The 22,651-nt window shown below is 36.7% G+C and overlaps 1 protein-coding gene across 6 annotated transcripts in view; it reads right to left on the bottom strand.

Annotated features, from left to right (window-relative positions):
* Positions 1-6,247: 6,247 nt before the first annotated feature.
* SLC26A7 (solute carrier family 26 member 7) overlaps positions 6,248-22,651 on the bottom strand; it is a 43,005-nt gene continuing 26,601 nt past the window's right edge. For 3 of the 6 annotated variants that reach the window (XM_072410930.1, XM_072410931.1, XM_072410933.1), the window contains 7 exons: positions 19,036-19,102; positions 14,440-14,553; positions 13,857-13,896; positions 10,726-10,820; positions 9,405-9,459; positions 9,234-9,328; positions 6,248-7,499 (listed from right to left, as the gene is read on the bottom strand). In XM_072410930.1, coding sequence (XP_072267031.1) covers positions 7,455-7,499; positions 9,234-9,328; positions 9,405-9,459; positions 10,726-10,820; positions 13,857-13,896; positions 14,440-14,553; positions 19,036-19,102 — 511 coding nt within the window. In that variant the 3' untranslated portion in view covers positions 6,248-7,454. Of the gene's footprint in view, positions 7,500-9,233; positions 9,329-9,404; positions 9,460-10,725; positions 10,821-13,856; positions 13,920-14,439; positions 14,554-19,035; positions 19,103-22,651 lie in introns of those variants that run through there. The other 3 variants (XR_011920777.1, XR_011920778.1, XM_072410932.1) reach the window with 3 other exon arrangements.

The raw sequence follows: 22,651 nt of genomic DNA on the forward strand, positions 1-22,651 counted from the left end.
AATATATATTACAATTTTTGAAATACAGTCTGGATTTAGGTCAGCTATCCCCTTCCCCATGCTGAAAAAAATACCTTTGAGAGGAGGTAGATAAAATACTTATCTTTGTTCAATGTCATCTTCCTGCCAAAGGGATCCTGGGACATGGTGTGAACTTCAAAAGAAGTGAACTTTTAATAAAATACCCTTGTATGTTTTCAATAGTTAGGGATGGGGATTTTTGCATAGCTAACTGCCTAGGGTGGCACATGGGCACCCACATACATGCTGTTGACTGGCTCTGTACATGTTGGACCAACCTGGCCGGTCAGTGAGTTAATTTGTCCTATTATTTAGATTCAAATGTACTTAGTTCCATATGGGCAAACTTTTTATTTCCAACTCTTTGCCACTGGCCTCAGCATATCTGTTGGCTATAATTGAGTAAGCGTGGTTCCAAAACCAAGCTTTTAAATAGGAAGGTGGGACATAAGACAGCTGTTCTAGGAAGAATGAATTTGGAACAAGATTTTATTTCTGGAACCTAGTGACACTAGAAACCCCTTGTGGTTTGTCACAGACATATTCTCAAAAGAGATCATAAAATCCCCCATATGACCTACCGTGCCCTTACACAGTGCTGTTCACCAACAATACCAATCAATAGGGTGCCCTGGCTAAAGGGCACCTGTACATGTTTAACCTCACTAGTGGTAACCCCGAGTGGGTACAAAAAAGTTGCTGAAAGCGGTAACCCTGAGTCACACTCAGGGTAGTTAAACCTTTGAGAAGGTTACCTGATCCGCCGGCGTCCCGCGTCGTCCATCGCCACGATCCCCATCTTCTTCCTTCTTCCTCTGGCGCCTTCTGCATGCGATGAGTCATTGGGGGAGTTCCCGGTGACATTGGTGCGTGTGTATATTGCCGGCGGGGGGGCTGGGAAATTCAAAATCCATTTGTATTGCATTCAATACAAAATAACTGTATTGAATGCAATACATTGGATTTAAATGTGTTAAAGCAGTACATTGTTTTCAAGAACATTTATTTATATTGTAAAATAGGTTAATAGGTATTTTTAATAGGTATTTTTTGCGGTCCAATCCTAATGGTAAACTATCTGACAGGTTAAATGAAGTCAGATAACCACCTCCACCTGGTAATTTAAATATAGACCAAGCAAAACTATCTTGGCTTATATTCGAGTATCTACAGTAGCTCAAAAAAACTTAAGTAATAAACTCTGCTTTTGTTGCAATGTCAAGCTTTATTTAGAAGTTTACCCCCATAGTATTTTTTTTTTTTGTCCTCTACCTGATGACCAGCATCCAGAACCCATCCTGTGACTGAAAGGAGAAGCAGCACACTGATGAGCTCATCCCTCTATCACTCTACTTTCTCTTTTTATAACCATGCTTTTTGTTAGCACATGACCTGATTGGCACATTTTGCTGCCTCTTCATCTCACACTTCAGTTCTAGTATACAGAGACTCCAAGTGGGTGTTACCCGGTCAAACATATTCACTTCCTCTGCTTTGAATTAAAATACAATAAATAATGTTATAATGATTACAAAGCTGCATTCTTTTGTGCTTTTAATATCTGCCTGGAGTTCAGTTTCAAAATCAGTCTTAGTCTCATGTGCCTACAGTTTCCGATTGTGTAAATCTGGTTCTAATTTACACAAATAAGATTCCAAATATGCAATTATTTATGTACTTCTTTATAGTTTATTTAAATGAACACATTAAGACTACAATTTAGATGAATTTTAACAATGTGTCCCCTTGAGCTTGTGATATATATCTATGATAACAATGTGAATACTGTTGGCAAAGATAAAAATTATGCAATAAAAAAAAGATATGAATCTTAGTTAAATTCTATCATGTTTTCAGTGCATATTCTAAACCCATAAAAGTATACTGTACCAAATTTAAAAAAAGCATTCCGGCAAGACAGGAAGAGAAGATTGTGCTGCTTTTTGTGTACACAAAAAAGGTTCTGTAGTGACTGCATACATGAGATTAATATTATTATTATTATTATTATTATTATTATTAATAATAATAATAATAATAATAATAAACAGGATTTTTATAGTGCCAACATATTACGCAGCGCTGAACATTGAATAGGGGTTGCGGATGACAGACAGATACCCCAAAGGGCTTTAAGAGGTGGGGAAGTAGAATACAATAGGAGGGGGATATGGAATGGTGGGAAGTAGTGAGAGTTTTAGGAGACAGAAGAAAACAGTTGGGCAAGTTTGAAAGATGGGTTTTGAGTGCTCTTTTAAAGGAGCAGAAGGTATGAGTACGCCAAATGGGATGGGGAAGATCATTCCAGAGAGTTGGGGCAGCTCTGGAAAAGTCTTGGAACCATGCGTGTGATGTGGTTATGAGTGAGGGAGTCAGTAGTAGGTCATTGGAGGAGCGAAGAGAGCGGCTAGGGGGGTATTTTTACCCCCAGGTCAGAAAGATAAGTGGGAGAAGAACTGTGGAGGGATTTGAAGGCAAAGCACGGGAGCTTGAATTTGATTCACAGGTGAAATGGAAGCCAATGAAAAGAACTACAAAGAAAGGCAGCAAAAGAGGAGCGGTGGGAAGGATGGATGAGTCTGGCTGCAGCATACATGATAGATTGTAGAGGAGAGAGTCGGGTTAGTAGAATACCAGAGAGGAGGAGGTTACAGTAGTCCAGATAAGAGATGATAGGAGCATGTACGAGGAGTTTGGTGGTCTCAGGGGATAGGTAGGGGAGGATTTTGGAGATGTTGTGTAGGTGAAAGTGACAGGACCTGGAAATGTTCTGAATATGGGGGGTAAATGAGGGGGCAGAATCAAAGGTGTTGCCAACACAACGTGCCTGATGGGAAGGATGAATAACAGTGCTATTAACAGATATGAGATATAAATATATAAAGATAGAGATTATCTTGTCGTACTGTACCGTAGTCTTGGCAATGCCCCAGGTTCACACAACTGGCATGCATGTCTTCTTTGCAAATTTTCACTGTTGTTATGTAAAGTCCATCTAATAGAGGGTTATACATGTGGGTGCCATCTAACCTCTATTGGGGCAGGTACTTTCAGTGCTTTAGAGAATTCCATAAACATGCTTGGTTGCCTCACAGCAGAAAATTGGAATTTCTGGACCACTTGGACCTTATTATTTACAACATTTATGCAGGAAGGTCCATCTTAAATGCAGGGGGATCTTGTTATATAAGGGCTGAGTATTCAAAGGGTTTACCTAAAACATATCTAATTTAGAAAATCAAAATGTAATAATTTGCAGCTTCCCAGTTCTTAGATGTGTTGAACACATTCCTGTCCCTGGGTGGCAACACTCACCCCTTCACTATACCTACAAAGGGAACCACGGTTGTCTCCCAGACTGTTCTTCTGATTTGGACAGGGATTTCTCTATTCTACTAGGAGAGTAACTTTTGAGTTGTGGTTTCCAAGAGGGTTTCTAATAAGGTTACAGAAAAGGTTATTATTAAAACATGAACATGAAGGATTAGTGCCAAAGTGAGGGTTAGTGTTAGAGTTTCAGGGAAGATGAGTGTTAGTGTGAGGTTTTCAAGGTGGGGTAGTGTTAGCATTACAGGAAAGGTTAATATTAGGATCACAAGGAAGGTTGATGTTTGGATTGCAGAGAGGGTTAGGGTAACAATGGGGGTTAGTATTCATGTAGGGATCATCGCCAATCTTACCGGGGGTAAATGTACCAGGTGTGCCCCAAGTTTATTATTCTTATGCAGAGGGGTGAAGGTGCTGTTTACTTTGGGGGTGAACTATCAAGAAATATTATCTAACCTCCTTGATCAATGTTTCCAAACAAACTGAAGATCAGAGGACATCTGTCTTAAGCTGCGTACACACTTCCAATTTTTATCGTTCAAAATGAACGACGAACGAACGACGAACGATCGATTGGGCAAAAATCGATCGTAAAAAAAGTAACCAACGACGCCGACGAACGAGGAAAGTCGTTGGAAATGAACGACCGGACCGGCGGATCGAATTGGACGACGATCGTTGACCATCGTTCGTGTGTACGATCGTTCATTGATCGTCATGGTCTGAGCATGCGTAATGAACGAACGTTCCTGTGGTGCACGTAACTTCCTGTATCGTTCAAACGATCGCATCTATTGTGTTTACAATATCTACGAACGATCCTGTTGTTATCTGTATGTACAGGATCGGTGCTATACGATCGTTCGTCGTTCGTTTACCAACAATAATAATTGGAAGTGTGTAGGTAGCTTAAGACTGCGGACACTAAATTGTCACCTGTTCTGACCCCAAAAAAGAAGTTGGATACATTGATGTGTATAAAAAAAAAACAAAATAGACAAACATAAATAAACAAATAAAAATCACAGACAGACTGAGGGGCTGATAGATAGACTTACAAAATAGACATATGGATAGGCAGACATACTCACAATAGGAAGAAAGACAAAGTTGGTTACAAATGCATGCTCATACTACAACAACTGCTTTGCTTTTTCATAAAAGTATAATGTGATGAGTTTAATGTAGGTGTGATCATTTTTTTTCTCCAACAAATAAACTCTAATGCACAGTCTGCCTTTAATTTTCCTAATGCATAGCACATAAGAAACATATGGCAAATATACAAAGAAACACAAATGGCTCTGAGAATAATCTGAGCAATACACCAAGCTCTGTAGTAGACTGTATCCCACAGAGGGTAGAACGGTTATTTTTTTGTTATTTATGTCTCGTTTTAGATGTTTTGTTAGCACACATTTGCCATACTAGTAACCATATGGACAGGCAAACATTAATGTGGTAATTTTGTGATGATAACCAAATTATTTATCGAGCAAAGATGGGGATCTACTGAGGAAAATGGAAACAACATAAGGTGTATCCTTCTGGACAACTAATTGTAAATCTGGGCACATTTGCGCTGCCTCCCAGGAGACAGTCGTGTCAGGATATATACAAATCACAAATATTTGCCTGGGGGCAGATTATGAACAAAACAAAGGACAAAGACAAAATACACACCTAAATAGTGATGCTCCCTGGGCAATACAATACAATTAGGATCGGACTTCCTCTGCACTTTTTTTTGAACATTTATTTACAATCACTGTGTTTGTAGAACGCTCTGTAATACTTTTATCTTTTGGCGCTGCAGGATTCGGAATTACAAGCATTAACATCATGCTGAGTACAGAGAGGAGATGTAGCGAGATCCCAGATGAATTTCATTGATACACATAATAGGTTTTCAGAGCTCATTTCATCATTTCATTTATTTAGTTCTAAAATTCCAACAGACTTTAGCAATGATTGTCTTAAAATTGTAAATGATACTTTAGAGTTGGCACTGTAGAAGAGACCAATTGTACCCATAGACATGGCTGGACAGCCAACATATATGAATGTGTTTGGCTGGATTGGATTAAATATCTATCTTGGGGTGATCAGACAGGACAACATGACCCATTTCACCAGGGTGTGGTATAATCAGTTTTAAGGGAAAAAAAGTACTGGGCCAGCATGGATGCTTTCTCTCACCTCTGCAGCACTGGATCATAGGTTCAAATCCCAGCCAGGAGCCAGAAGTTTTCATATTCCCCCTGTATTCATATGGGTTTCCTCTGGACACTCCAGTCCCCCACACCTCTAAAAACATGCAGTTAGGTTAATTGGCTCCCCCAGAAACTGTCCTCGGTACATATGGAAAATAACTGACCAAAGTGCAGAGTGAGCTGCTAGGCACAATATAGATGTGTGATAAAACAAATAAAATTATATAAAAAACTATCTCTGCCCAAAGTTATTTCAATTTCAGGTCTTCAGTGCTTAATATTTGTTTAAATTTTCTTATATGAATAAGCAGTTGTCTTTACAAAGCCAAATGATGATGCATTCCTCCAATGATTGTTCCAATAATCAATTTTTTTAAAACAAAAGGTCATCCCGCAAAGAAAACATGAAATACTTATCTCTCCTATGTTATATCAACTCCGATACTAAATAAAAATAAAGAACTCTATGCCAGGATTGTCAGAAATGTTTACCTCATTTGCTGCACCTGTCGTCATTATGTGAAGTAGTGAAAGAAAACTAATGGCTAAAGAATGATAAATCCAACACTTTTGTGTGAAATACATGGTCACCCACTATACTCAGTGGCTAATATCACTGGCTCCTGTGCCACCGTTTGGTGGAGTATGGGCTGAGTATGAAGTATGGTCAATGATTCTCTCCATTTTTTCAGAGATTGGCAGCTTGGGCAGCAGGAGAGGTAAGCATTCCATGTCTACTTTGCAGGTAGGTGTTCACCCCTATTCATTCCAATGAATGTGAGAATGTTGGAAGGAGAGGGAAATCTGTCACATGATTTTTATGGATCACATGACAGAGCCTTCCTCCTATCTGGGACTCTTCTTCGTAGTTTTATGCAGGGAACAGGTGATGATCACCTCAGGCTCCACATTAAATCTATTATTTTATTAATACAATGTAAAATGCAGGCATAGATGGGTTCCTGTTCCTTTTTTGTATAATAGCCTAGAAATACCAATATTTTTCTTATATTTTGCCCACCTCTAATATTTACAGTAAACTGGCAACACTGATTTACAGTAAACCAACAATATGGGAAATGGAGTCAATGCAGCTCATAAAGAAGTTTTATGTAAACATTTCAGACTCATTATAATTCATACCGGATACCTTATACCTAATATACCATTTGAAATATAAAGCAGGCCTCCAACCCTTATTTTTTAGTTTTAACTGAGTGAAGAACAGTCAGATCCTTATGTTTTATTGCTGTTGGTTCTTTATGATCCATTCTCAATATTTACTACAGTGACCATGATCAGATGAGGGAAATCTGTCATTGGGGATACTTCTTTTATAATCAAGTAATGTCCCCCAAGTTCCTGGCATGTTTCTGTACCAGGAAGTGAGGGGAATTTTTCACAATGGCAGCAAAACACTAGAACAATATACTGTAATAGTAACATTTCCCCAGTTTATCCAAATCTAAAGGTAATATTTATGTAGAATTAAAAACTTGGATTCTTCCACATGCAACTATAATGAAAGGTGATGGAAACTCATGGAAGAAGTACTGGGGGCATTTTTTAAAGGTGACAGGTCAAGGTCTTTGCCATTCTGAATATTGCTGGCTGCAATAGTATTTTAGCTATAAACAATACTTTGGAATGTATGTCTCCTCTACATGATAGAATTAGCTGTGATGTTTATGTCTGGTATTTGGCAGCGTTGCCTTTCTTACAAGTTGTCATGTTAGCAAGGTAAAAGCAGTTCATAATATTTATAGAAATGTACAGTTTTATTTCTGCGTCAGTTATTTAGCCTATAAATAGACTACATAGTTTATTGCTACAACTGATGTTTTCCTAAACAAAAATAAAGAATATCTTCAGCCAGAATGCCATCTCAAGGTCCTACGTCTCAGATGATTCGAGTGCCTCTGAATTTAATCTCCAGTCCTGCAACAAAAGAAAACATTAGGGGCCAATGCTAAGCATTGCACTAGGTGTGTTACCATATGGTATGGCACCCAGAATTAAGGCAACCCATTCATTTTGAAAAGGCTGGCAACATTCCCAGATGTATACTCAATAAGCCTATTCACCCTTCTTGGTTTTAGGCTAAAAAGTAATTTTAAAAAATTATATTTATCTTAAAAAAATAAATCTGATGTGGCTTCTCTTTTTATTCATTTATACACTTGTTTTCTTATATTCTAAAGTGTAATTTCCCATAGCAATTTATTACAGATCACCATTTTCTAGGGAGTTACACAGTGGGAAGCATTCCTGTCCTTAAGAATCAGCCAATGGGAACTGCTACCCAGTGTATTCATTAACAATTGTGCTCAATGATTGTTAATGAACACAGCGAGACATATAAAACTTTTACAGAAAATGGGACATGACCATCATGAATGGGCCCTTATACAAAACTTGTTCATGCAAGAATTTAAATATTATTTATATTCCTTATATCATTGCCATTTATTTCCTAATATTATTGCCAATAAAAAAATTATTGTGAAACATCTTAGAAGCATTTCAAACTAATGTCAAACAAATGGCATCAACACAAGTCCAAAGCCAGTGAACTCAGACCCATATGTCTACCTGCTAATGAAAACATGAAATTCAAATATTCAATCTTTTTGTCCCCAACACTGTGTGCCACCAGAAAAGAAAGAACCTTCCTTCTGGATCTGACAGGCCAGCTATGTCTAAACGACCTTGGTGTGCTGGAGAACCTCCCAGAACACATAACACGTCAATCCAAAGAGAATGGGCTACGGCAGTGAAGTATTTCAGTTACCTAGGGCCAGTACGATTAGTCTACAATGGGCATGGGACCACTAATACAGAATGACTGAAGAGTGGTTTTCCTTCACTGGCCTTAGACTATGCTAAAAACAGATGACTTTAAAAACGGTAGGTACATTAGATTGTGAGCTGCTCTGAGGGACTGTTAGTGACATGAACATGACTCTGTAAATATGTGATGTGTCCATCGATATTCGATAATTGCCTATTTAATGTACAGCGCTGCATAATATGTTGGCGCTATAAATACTATTTATTAATATTAGGTCTGGTTTTATGCATCTGGATTTCTGCTGTGTCTGACATATGGCAGTCAGACAATCTGACATATATAGCATATATCTAAATATTTATTTTTTATGTGTCCATGGTTGAGGCTAGTAATGGTTTTGGTAATATTTTTTTGGTACGTGTAAGGCCATCTACTTCTAACTAGTTCACCATTTTAATGTCACATTATTATTAATAATATTAATAATAATAACAAACAGGATTTATATAGCGCCAACATATTACGCAGCACTGTATGGCTCAATATTGCTGCTGGCCCTGTACTTATAGTCTACTTATTTTTAAGTATAATAATGTATCATAAAATAAAACCTGCAAGTTCTCAGACTGGCTCCATGAACGTAATATGGACTTCAGTGTACTTTAGTCCAATAGAGTAACTTTACTATAAGGTAGAACTGGTGAACAAGGCACCAGAAACTTCCCCAAGGAACATTTCTACCACCATGTTTTAGCCAAGTTCAGACTGTTCTGAGGACAAAAGCAAGTTCAATATTTCACAAGCGAATGTACATAATAACATGGCTACTGAGTTTAATAAGAAAATCTTAACATGGCATCATTCCATGTAAATAAACATACCTTTTTTATGACATTCAGGGCACTCTTTAGAGAGGGAAAGAAATGTTGCTCCCCCACTACACAGTTGCAGTAATGAAGGGATTTCCTTAGAGAATCTGTAAGACAAATGTAGTCAGTTTTCCATATGAAAAGATATCACACATTTCCAATAAATCATAAAATTTTACATACCACAACAGCCTGTGAATATAACATCTGTTTCCTGTGCTTTTAGATCCTGGCAAATCTGCAAAATATTTGAAGAACATTTAGACAGAGTGCAGGTAGAAATTCAACCAAAAAGACTAAGGGGGCTATTTATAAAGGAATGAATCTGACATTACCTGATGGTAAATCAGTTACTGCCATTGAAACACATAGATCTGGAAGATTCTCCACCAGGGAATTACTTAAGTAATAGTAATCTATATTATTGTTATTACACAATATTTATATAGCGCCATCATATTACGCAGCACTGTACAAAGTCCATAGTCGTGTCACTAGCTGTCCCTCAAAGGGCCCCAAAATCTAATGTGCCTACCATAGTCACATGTCTTTTGACAGTTTCAGCTCAATTTTTTGTGGGGAAGCCAAGTAACATAACTGCATGTTTTTGGAATGTGGGAAGAAACTGGAGGAAACCCATACAGACACAAGGTGAATCTACAAACTCCATGCAGATAGCATCCTGGGCGAGATTTGAACCTGGGACCTAGCGCTGCAAAGACCAGAGTGCTAACCACTGAGCCACCATGCTGCCCGTTATTAAGTGACTTGAAGGGATAAAATTATTGTTTTGGCAGAGTGGAGTTGGTAGTTACTAACAAAGTAACAATCTACAAGAGTTCCACTTACTGGATAGACAGGAAACTACATACTACTACATACATTTCATGTATTGGCTGTTGATTTTTTAGTCCTGAGCATAATAATAAAAAATAAAAAAATGTACAAAACTGCTCCAGGACCCTGTGCAAAAGTGTTGGGTGCCTTTAGCAGCCATAGCTGTCATGTGGAAGGGAAAGGAGTGGGTCACATATTCCCCTATACCCAGGCTTTCTGGATATTAAACTTTCCTCCCACTGGGAAGAATCAGAAGCAATTGGAGAGCGAAAGTAATGTGAGTATGTGGGACAGCTTTTAAAGTAAAACTACATGGTGCAAAGTAGAGGTAAATATTAAGTTACTCCCAATCCTATATATCAGTCCAAATCTGGGTCAGGATTTATTTTCATTTTATGACGATACTGAAGGATACCTGAAGGACTTGGAGTTGAATTCTGCTAAGAATATATATATATATATATATATATATACACACACACACATTTATATATACAGTATCAGTTAAAAGCTTGGACACATCTCGTCATTCAATGTCTTCAATAATATTCTACAATGTGGAAAATAATAAAAATAAAGTAAAACTAATGAGTGAAAAGTGTGTCCATGTTTGTGACTGATATTTTATATATTATATAATCATAATTTAGTCAAAGCTAAAAAGTACCTGAGAGAGAGAAGAGACTCCCATGAAATCAAAAAAGGAAATGCCTCTGCAGTTCAAAATCAAAGTCCTTCTTTCCTGTCTATGTAGGCTCTTCCCTGATGAGAAACAAAAATAAATCCACTTTCTAATCAATCGCACACATACATACTATACACACTGAAGCAACATAGTATTCCTGAATACCTTTCCTGTAAAATTTTATATTACTGTATATGTCTAAAAAAACAGTAAATTACTGACTGTTCACGATCACTACATTTTCATACATACATCTATATATTTTTATTTCTATTCTACCAGTCATTTGATATAGACTTCCCTACCCAGTCAGCACAGCCAGATCCTAGACCTCCAGTGCAGCACCCCAGCATGATAAAGCAGCGCAATGTTAGGTCTCTGCACTGTTCTCTACTTCTATTTATTGCCAGCACTTGAGCAATGCAGCATAGACTGATTGCTTTCTAGAGCTGGAACTTTTTTTCCCAGGGTAACTCCTGCTGTACAGGGTATAGAGGAGAATGGCATGGTGTCAAATGCAGGTACTAACTGAATGTAAAATGTACAGAATTTTCAGGTTAATGCATAACTGTATTGAATACTGTGATATTTGATGTTCAGCTTTAAGAAAGAACTTTAGGTTTCCATTTGCATAACAATGTTGTTTTATAACCCACAGATTTTTTTATAGTGCCACCAATATAGCCCCTGGAAATGACCCCGATGGGGAAGATTTATCATCTGACTTGCCCGATCTGACCGAAATGCTGGTGAGAGAAGCTATTTGGGGTTAATTTATTTGGGTGCAGTAAAAAATACCATTCCCCCTGACTTCAGCTAGACAGATAGACATAGATACAGGGTACACCATTACCAAAAATCTATTTATAGGAAAAGACGGAGTTTAAATCTGAATGTACATCTCAACATTGCTTTAACAGATGTCATTTGTATCACTTTGTGTCATTTTGAATGGGTCCTTATGCACTATGGCAACTCCAATGTGTTTAAACAAGTTATGTTATCAGACTTGTTCTTGTGATGTTGAAGGCATTTTGCAGATTTCCAAGCTTCTTCATCAGTTTTACTAGTGTAGAAAAATACCCCAGAATTTATATCCACACAAACACCTTTATTCAATGATGACATGTTGAATGTTAAAGGTCCAAGACCAGGAGGTGTGAAATTTGTTAAACAACCTTGTTCCAGTTATATTACCCTATTTGTGGTGTCAGGAAGTCTGTATATGTGTAAGGTGAGAATTGTTGTTAAAATGCCTGTTAAGACAGCATTATAGGAGGAAGACAGATAGGGCCCAATTTATTAAAGCTCTCCAAGACTGTAAAAGATATACCTTCTTTAGTGATCCAGCCAACCTGCAATGACCCTGGTCCAGGATTCAAAACATTTGTTAACAAATAGTAAAATTATTTTAAGAAAACAATTCCAGGTTTGCTGGATCACCCACCTTTACTTATGAAAGTGTATCTAGTAGCTTTAGGAAATCAGGCCAATTGTGTCAAAATACCCCAAGCCTGTGCAGAGTTGGGTGCAACAAAACAAATCCAACAATAAAAACAGAACAGAAGCATTATTCTGGAGGAAAACGAATAATAGAGGAGCACTTCAAAGCAGAAAGGATAAATAGATAAATGACCTAATAATAATTATACAGAGTGCTTACTGATCTGGAAATTGAAAGGTTTAATACCTATATAGACTTTCTGACACCATCCATGTAATTAAATAACTAGAACAGGGTGGTTTAACAAATTTCACATCTCCTGGACAATCAACGCCTGACTCCGGACTGAATTAATATGTTTGTACTGTGTGGATATAAATGCTGGGGGTAATTTCCTACACTGGTAGATCCAATGAAGTGGCCTGGAAAGCTATGAAATATCTTCAACATTAGAAGAACAAGTCCAATTGACTTGTATACTTGTAAACTAACTATATATACACGAAAATAACACAAAAATAAGACCCCAAAATAACCCTAGCATGATTTTTCCATATTTTTGAGGATGCTCGAAATATAAGCCATACCCCAAAAATAAACTACAATATATACAAATACATGGTCAAGGGGTGCTCATTTAAGGAAAGCTCTATTGCTAGACATGAGAATATTGGGAAAATGGTTCTAAAGGAAATGAATTCACAGGAAATTGAAGATGTAATTCTGGGTTTGGAGAGTTATGATGTTCCAGTAGATGATGATATATTTGAATAAATGTGGATATTTGTTCCTGAATATCACAAGAAATTCATTAAAGATTTCAGGGTTTGGAAAGTCATGATGATGTTCCAGAATATGATGACATGACTGTATTTGAATAAATGTTGATTTTTAGTTCAAGAATAAATGTCCATTGTTGTTCATGAAAAAATAAAACATGCCATGAAAATAGGCCCTAGAGTTTTTTATGGAACAACAATTATTAAAGATCACTGTCTTCCTTTCGGGGAAACAGGGTATATATTTATCAAAGTAGAGTTTGCCTTTCACACAAAAAAAAGGATAAAAGAATGGTGCAAGTAGCTTATTTGTTGCAAATATGATGAAACATAAACAGAATACATTCTAGATAAAATATGTTAGATAACTCAAACCTGTTGGTCAAGATTTTCTCCTCTCTATGTATTTACAGTATATCTGACAATATTCAATATTGATATTATTGAAACATAACAAGCTCAGATATTTGAAGCAGACAGCACAAGTCATTTATTTGTGTATCCAAGGTATAGACATGAAGGCACAACATTTACTTGCTGTTATAGGGCTAAAATACAGAAAAGGGTTCTAAAATTATACATATAAGTATTAGTAAGTAAAATAATTATTGTCATGTGTTTTGTATAGTGTTTTTTTTTTTTTTTTTTTTTAAGATATACTTGAAAAAAAAAATATTATTATAACATGTGTTTTTTTTTAGACTCTGTAATATACTTTTAAAGTCCAATTTCCCTGTTATTGAGGATATAGAGTTCATATTTAGGTGAGCCAATATCACTCAACATAAAAATATCACTTAACCTCCAATTTTTCACCATTATCAGTGGCCAATATAACACAATACTATACTACTGCCAAAATATTCTTCTAAAATATAACTGCAACTTACCATCACAGGTTCCATTAGACACTGGAATCAGTAACATGTGCTAAAACACAGTACACAGCAAATCTTAAATGACATGATAATATACAATTATGCTGCAGATAGAAGAATAACGTAGTTTATTTCATGAACAATTTAGTCAGTATGAAAAGCTAATATATTAATGTAATCAATACATTTTACAATAAAACAGTTTAGACAAGACAAGAGACTATTGTGCTATTGCCAGCTTGCGGGACACCCACTGAATTGTACAAGTATTTTCCCAGGGTGTCCCATGCCTTGCATATGTTATATTGGGATTTATGGTTCATTGCAGATGCCCCCAAATTTAAAAGGATTTTTAATTCTGTATGTCCAGTCTTATGATCTAACTTACTCATTATTCAGTAGAGCCACCCCACGTAACCCTTTAAAATCCCAAACTTTTCTTTCCATATCGCCATACACTGAACTGCAAAGTGTCTTTTCATCAAGGAAAGGACTTTTTATTTTATATGGTGTGGCCTAATACTGTCTACATTACATGTGAAATTAAATCACCTGTACAATCCACCCATACTGTTGAATCATGGATATTTCTCACCTGATGGGATTCTCTTCTTGTTCTAAGTCTTTGGTTCAGTTTCAGTATATCATTGTGGAATTTTTTAGCAGTGAGAAATAAAAGTGGTGAATCAATGGATATCACTTTAATGTTCTATAATAAAAAAATACACAATTTTTTTAGTTATTGTATCTCTAGGTGAAATATGAGCTAGCATAAATAACTATAACAACTATAAAACTATAAAAAACAAAACAGTTTTACTCTTACTTCTGGACTCTTTCCCCAGCCTAAAAACAATGGAGAAATATATCTCCCATATAGGACCAATCCCTGTGATCCTGTACAGCAAATATACATATTTTAAGTTTATCGCGGCTTTAACATTAAAAAGTATTTCTATATTTTTACTGAATTATAAAAGCCCCCTTAGGGAATAATGTAGATTAGGAGTCGGGGATAAGATAAAAATCAGTTGATTAATTTAAGGAGAATGGGCAGCCATATATTATATGCTAGCTATACTCAAATCCAATTTCAGAAAACCATAGGGTTCCTCCAGAAGTTTCTCCAGAGGTTTCTCAATCTGTGGAAGGCTGACCTATTTGCTGGTGTCTTTATATTTATTATGCCAACACCACTTTTCAGAGCCAGCAGTACCAGAGATCAGTTTATTTGTGTTTGGGGTAACATTAGAACCAATATTGTGGTGGTAACATTCTTTCAGCTCACCATTAATGTATTTGGCATTGATGAGACATGAAAATGATTTCCTCTGGAGTAATAGAAAGTTGAGAAGGGCTGGATTATGCTTTTTTCCTCAGAAAAAAAAGCTGGAGACAATACAAAAATCTTCTCTTAAGTTTACATATTCAAAAAAAACATAATAAAAACAAAAATAACAACAATCACTACTAGATCAGAAACTGATATCCTCACAGCCTTCTCCAGGGCATGAACAGTCCTCCCATTGGCTATGCATAAGGAGATGACCCTTAGGGTGTTCCACAGGGTATATATTTCCCCACACCATGCATGCCTTATGGGTTACAACCCTGTTCTAAGTGATTAAAATGTACATGTGAACAGGCAGATTTATATTATTTATTTTGGAACTGTCCAAAAATAAAAATGTTCTGGCAATCAGTGGCTCATTATGTTACCTCCTATATAGTTAATTATGTACCCTTAAGCTGCGTACACACCTGCAATTTTTCTCGTTGGAAAGGATCTTTCACGATCCTTTCCAACGAGAAAAGACTGCACAATTTCGCCCGATAATTGGCCGATACCGATTATCGGGCGAGAAAAATTTGCCGTGTGTACGCAGCTTTAGACTCCAAATGGGCACTCTTAGGAACAATTTAAATACATGGAGCACGAATACCTAATGGGAGCCGTACTTTGCTATCTATTATCTCTTTAGTGGCTAAAAAAACAATACTGCATAAATGATTAGTTCCAGATTCGTCTACACCATGGCTCTAAAGAAAAGCTGGACCAGGTATTTAGAATGGCTTGGATAGAGGCCTCCTTGGACAAAGAGGTCCAAGGGATATGGGAATCATTAATAGAGATTTAATCTCAACCTATAAAATGACAGATAATGAGAACTTTTAACACACATCATGGTACATTTTAAGAACCGGTGATCATAGAGGTCAAATGATTTTGGATTTACTGTAAACACTTGACTCTTAATGGAATATTTGTACACTGGGTTTCTGCCACTTTGTTATATGTGTTGTTGTATAATTGTACATCCTTGAATAAAAAAATAAAAAAAAAAATACAAAATACAAAACAAATAGCTAAATAGAATAAGAGCATCAGTGTGTATACTGTGTTTCCCCGAAAATAAGACCTACCCCGAAAGTAAGACCTAGCACTATTTTCTAAACCTGCCCTAATATAAGACCTACCCCGAAAATAAGACCTAGATCCCCCTTAACTACCGTACATACAGCAGGTCAGAGGAGAAAAAGAAAATAAAAGCATACATAAATTAAAAACCGGAGGACAGTACTCACTGAGTTCTTTCCCTGTGAAGGCAGCGGGACACTGAAAGAAAGCATGTGGCAGTGCACACTCCGGAGCCGCACAAGCCGATGCTTTCTTTCTAGTTCCGGCTCCTGTCACAGGCGGAGTGATACTGCATGCACTCCGCCTGTCAGAAGCCAGAACTCGGGCTCGCGTCTTCCGAAAGGTAAGTTTTTTTTTATTTTTAAAAACCATCACAATTATAAAAAGATATGTGTAAAACTTATATAAAAAAAAAAAGAAAAATGTGAGGAATCATTGCCCCGGCCACATCAATTGAGTGCTGATTTTACACAGATCCACAGATGCTGTACAGTGCACCTGTGGGTTATCTTTTTTGGTGCACTGTGCTGCATCTGTGGATCAGTGTTAAGTGTTTTTTTCATTAAAAAAAAATATATATATAAGACCTACCCTGAAAATAAGACCTAGTGTGTTTTTGGGAGCCCAAAAAAATATAAGACAGTGTCTTATTTTCGGGGGAAACACGGTATATTGTAGATATAAATAAACCCTCATTTGTATAAAGGGATTAGAGCAGATTGCTCGCAAGCATTTATGGAAGAATTAAAGGAAAAAGAAGAAAAAAAATGTTTGGGTTCTATCCGAACCCAAATATCAGTCATTTGGTTCAAAATCAAATCAAAATTCATTGGGCTGCCGAGTTTCTGAGTTTATTGCAAAGCACTTGAACAAAGTATCATAATCAGGATTGTTTGGGTGACCAGTGACATATCCCAAATTTAAACAAGCACATTTCTTTAAATCAAAGGTAAATAAAGTAATATGATATTTTCAAAGTGGAACTACAACAATGAAAACTGTCTTCCAACTCCTTTTTTATTTATTGTACCAGCCTTTGCTGCAAGGAAATGTCATCTGTGAAAAAAATCCAACTTTTTTACAGGAGTGCTAGATTCAGCAATACTGCATTGTTAAATCATATTCTGTTTACAGACAGAGCTGTACAAATAAAAAAAAGCATTTTTGTTTTGTTGTCATTTTATTTGTCACAGGCTGGCTGGTATGTTAAATTCTTATCTTCTCCTCACATCAAAGAATTTTAGTTTGGCACTCTTCCAGCTGAATGGCTCGGCCTCAAAAATAAAACTAAGTGAGTTTAACATTTTCAGGAACCCATTTCTTTATTCATTGTTTAATGAGTTCCTAGAAGTAATATTGCTGTGAGAAATGTTGACTATGGTTTTGCTTAGAGTGGCTGTCAATCGCTAATAGACCACTAGGTGGTGCTGTGGTACATACTTTAATTATAATTAGGCATATTCACATAGGGCCTGATTTAATAAAGTTCTCCAAGGCTGGAGAAGATACACTTTTATCAGTGAAGCTGGGTGATCCAGCAAATGTGGAATATGTTTCTTCAAAGTCATTTGCTATTTGCTACTAAATATTTTGAATCCTGGACCAGATTCATTCAATGTTTGCTGGATCACCCAGCTTCATTGATGAAAGCATATGCTCTCTAGCCTTAGAGAATTTGAATAAATCAGGCCTATTGTAACAGAGTATCAATTTAGGAATAATAGGTAGTACAGATGTGTTTATTATCAATTTATACACTTTAATACCATCTAGTGGTCTTTTTAAATAATAAAGGAACATTTAAAATACTCTATTCCCAACATAAATTTAATTTTGATTTACAGAAAAAACACACTGTCCCTAATTTACGGGTAATCAAGTAAACCTGGAAAATATCTGGTCCAGGATTCAAAAGCAAATAGCAAATGACTTTAAACAAATCCATTCCATGTTTGATGGATCATCCAGCTTCACTGATGAAAGTGTATCCTTCCCCAGACTTGAGACCTTTAATAAATCAAGCTCATTGAAACAAAAAACCTTTTTCACTTGGGCACATTGACACAGGTGTCCCCCAACCACTTTAACAATTTTGACAATACTATGTTCAGGAGCAGCAGCAAAACATCTTTAACGATATAGAAAGCTCCTACCAGTCTTTGGAGGAACCCTGGGGTTCCAGTGAACTCTGGTTGAGAAACATGTTATGGAACAAGTTCAGAAACTCATACAAGGTATAAAATTACCTTAAAAATTAAAATAACAAGACTCATTTGTATTGATTACATCATTTTAGGTAATTCCGGCATAAATACATATAGTCAGGAAATGGCTGTACACAGAGGTTTTACAGCATGATATTAGTAGTTGTGGCGTGCAATGAAGTATAAGAAAATATGAAACAGTATTTAATTTAAATATCGGCACTTGTTTATGATGCACAATGTTTTATCAATCAAATTAGAAAGTTACATCTGCTGAAATTTTATAATCCTCCAGTTGTGCTGTAAATACTGATTACTGGGTTGTGTACACATAAAACCACTTCTGCTGGGACACTGATGATCGGGGGGTTACCTGATCCTGCCACCTAAGCAGGAGTGGAGCGAGATCAGAAATCACCCCGTACATATGGAGTACCTGCTGTTTTTAATTCATGTGAATACTGAAAAAAAGTGATTTACAGAATGATTTACAATCTTCTGAATTACTGCCTTGCAGCTTCAAACTATTAGAAACCTGTTGATATAAAGATATTATAATAATGCTTACACTATAATCCACTTCACTCAATGAGCACAAATCTTCATCTTGGCGTATCAGCTGCAGTGTTTTAGCTCTGTTGGGTGAATTAGAGAAAATCATCATACAAACAAATACCAATATAAAAGCCTGAGATTGCAGGTCTGAGTAAATCCTACTATGAAGTAAATCTTATTATGTAAGAAAGCCATGCCACTTAAAGCAACATATTAGATGAACACAAACTCTGCCCCGGTCTGAAGCCAACATTACCCTGTGGGCACCACTATCTTGTCTATCTCACAGAATACAGAAGTCAGACTGTCAACCACTACTGGGGGGCCACCAGGCCAATATTTTACCAGCTTAGGCACTAAAAATTATACTTCATCATTTCATCAGTTTGAGATGCGTGTGAGATTATATAGAATTTGTTTGGGGGAAATTACCATGCAGTTGATCTTCATTTTACCTGCTTTTACTTCCCCTGAGACATGCATTGGAAGAGTTGCAGTTTTAAATGAAAAAACTCTGGTCCATAGGCCACATACACACACTCAATATTTGTCATTGGAAAGGATCTTCCACGATCCTTTCCAATTACAAAGGACTGCACGATGCATGAACAAGTGCTGTACATACAACACCATTCTGCTCTATGAAGAGGGGAGGGGGAGAGCGTTGGAGCAGCACCTCACTGTGCTCTCTCCCCTTCACTTTCATTACGTTTAATCCTCGTCCATCGATCCACCAGGATGGTGGTCCAGATGACAGACAACAAGCGCTGTACACACACCAGATTCTTGTCCGATATCAGCCCTGATGTGATTATCGGACGACAATGTAAAGTGTGTAGGTAGCTTTAGTCTGCTAAGACTGTTGTAAGGAAAGGATTGTGCAGCAGCCCAAAGCAGAGCTAATCCCAGTTTATACTCACTTGTCCCCGTTCCATCGTGGGCACCACCATCTTCTTCATTTTTCCCTTCCTCACTCCAGTCTTTGTCTATCTTGATTGGCCCGGACTCGGATGACAGAACTCCTGCGCAGGTGTGTGGAAGTTCATCAAACCCCAGGAACCACAGGGGTTGCCTATAAGCTTTATCTGTTTATGATGTGACATATGCATAAACTAGTATCCCTGTCTCTTGTATGCTAACTCACTTGTAACCGAGGCATGACAGTTTATGCTTCTGATAAAAGGACTTTTGCAGTAGATTTTCAGCAATGTCACACTCCATTGGTCAGATGATTTTAAGTAGTCCAACATTAGGTTTATAAGGTAAACTAATTCAAATAACAATACTAGAGGTAAATGCAGCCGTGGGAAATCATTTCAGGAGGAGTACCGCGGCAAGCCTTCATTTAAACCCTAGTGCCCGGGGATTGCGCACAGGAGGATTCCCACGGCTGCATTTTTGAACGCAGCCGAGGTACTCCTCCTGTCATTGTGAGTCATTCTGCATTCATTCATGATGAGCACAGCCGCGGGACTCCTGTGTTCTTGGATAGAGAATCTCGATCCAAGAACACATACTACAGGGCTGCAAGAGCAATCAGGGGAGCAGAGCTGTCATCTCTGCTCCCCTGATTGCTCTTGCAGGTCCCAAAAAATTAGATCTCGACAGCCGAATTTTCACATGCCGTTCTCGCTTACATGTTCGGTAAGCGAGAACGTCCCAATTCGCCGCAAGATCGAATTTTAAAATTTTGCTCACTCATCCCTAATGACCACTAGATGAACACCTGCTTTTGGTCATCAATATAGAAACATTTGCTTAAATTCAAAAAGTATTCATCATTAGAAGTTTTGATTTCAAAGTATTATTACAAATTATATTGTGGGAGGGATTTATACATTATTATAGATAGAATATAACGTGTTGCCTAGCCTGATAAGTAAAGATATATTCAGGGAAGGATAGAGATAGACAAGCTTTTATAGGCGATGTGATGTTTATCCAGGGATAAAATGACTCAGTTGTCCCTTACATAATATTGTACATTGTGGAAGCCTAAAAGGCGAAATGCACCTTGAGATATCTTTTTGACCAGCAAAATACTAATGAAGATGACTTTGTACAACAATTATTATATGTTGACAAAGTTTTTACTGTCACTTGTATTCACATTCTATTTTTAGTACCTTTTTGGTTTAAAATAGTTGGTCTTTGTTAGTTTTAGGACCACATATTAACTATGCACAAAAAAAACATAAACATCACATTGCCTAGAAAAACATGTCTGTCTCTATCCTTCCTTGAATTTAAATTTCAAGGATTTATATAGCATGAAATAAAAATGAGATATCCATTGCTTCTATATTATGATAATGTTTTTGCTGCAAAAGCGCTATACTGAGTGGATTGTAGTTACCCACAAAGGACATTTCCTTCCGTGAGACCACTCCATCCGTCATTTATTGGTTTTAGGTGAACATAAGTATCTTTTGAAAGATAATGGATGACCTGTTTATAGATGTTGGGTGATACCATTATTAGGACAATGATAAAGTCATTACAGGTTTGAATGGCATGTATACCTGAGAACACATTTATACATATGCACTGTATAGTATCAGCATCATTTAAAGTCTGAAGCTGCTTGAAGCATTGCTGAGCTAGGTTTGAGTGACCTACATTGCTATGAGATACATTTATGCAGTATAACTACTGGGATGACATAGATGTTGGACAATACAACTATTATACTGCTCTGCAGACCGCTGTGGACATGATTGTGTCAAATTGATGAAACAACATTTTTGCAAGAAATGTAACATAATACACTCATGTAAAACTACTTTTGCTTTTCTTTTATAAAGGGTAAAGAATTGCTAAGAACATTTACTGGAAGCTTCTGTACAGTTCAGAAGATCTGCTTTGTATGATTATTTGTTTGTGTAATATCCATAGAGGTATCTTCTCACTACAAAATACAAGATCCATACATTTAATATCCCACTGAGCCAACAGGAAAATATCTCTGTCCAACAAAGAAAGATATGGGTCATGGTCTGTAAAAGCAGTTTTCTAAAATGAATGATTGAAGGAAGGAGAAATATATACCTATAAATCAATGGCAGCCTTACTGTTTGAGGATACAACTAAGATTACTATTTGCAGATACAGTTTGAAGAAAGTAATATTTTAGCTGGATGAAATATTGTATTGTGTTTGGTTTACTATGTCTCTGTAATAGGGACATATTAGATCAATGATAATAATAATAGTACTTGAATGCCATGCTAAAGAACAGCAAAATCTAAAAAGAAATGTTTGCTTGATAATGGTGAAAGCAGCAACAGGAGATTATTTAGATCTGAATTCCTAAATTACTGAATATTAGATGATATGAGATCTCGAGCCCCATGTTCTTATAGTTTTTTATATCACTATTTTAATTCAGAAGGTATATTTTTTTTAAATGACCAAAAATTTACTGCATTTAAAAACATTAGATTCTCTTATATAGGTTTACTGGGATTCGATCTATATTGCAGTGCCATCTCCAATGATTTTGAAATAAAATTTTTAAATAGATGTTGTGTACTTAAAAAAAGCCTGAAAATCAAAGCCTGGGTTAAAAATAATTTGTCCATAAATTAAAAATTCCTGTGCAGGATCTGGCATTCCTGACAATAAACCAG

This window comes from Pyxicephalus adspersus, chromosome 5, assembly GCF_032062135.1.
Source record: "Pyxicephalus adspersus chromosome 5, UCB_Pads_2.0, whole genome shotgun sequence".
Taxonomy (NCBI): Eukaryota; Metazoa; Chordata; class Amphibia; order Anura; family Pyxicephalidae; genus Pyxicephalus; species Pyxicephalus adspersus.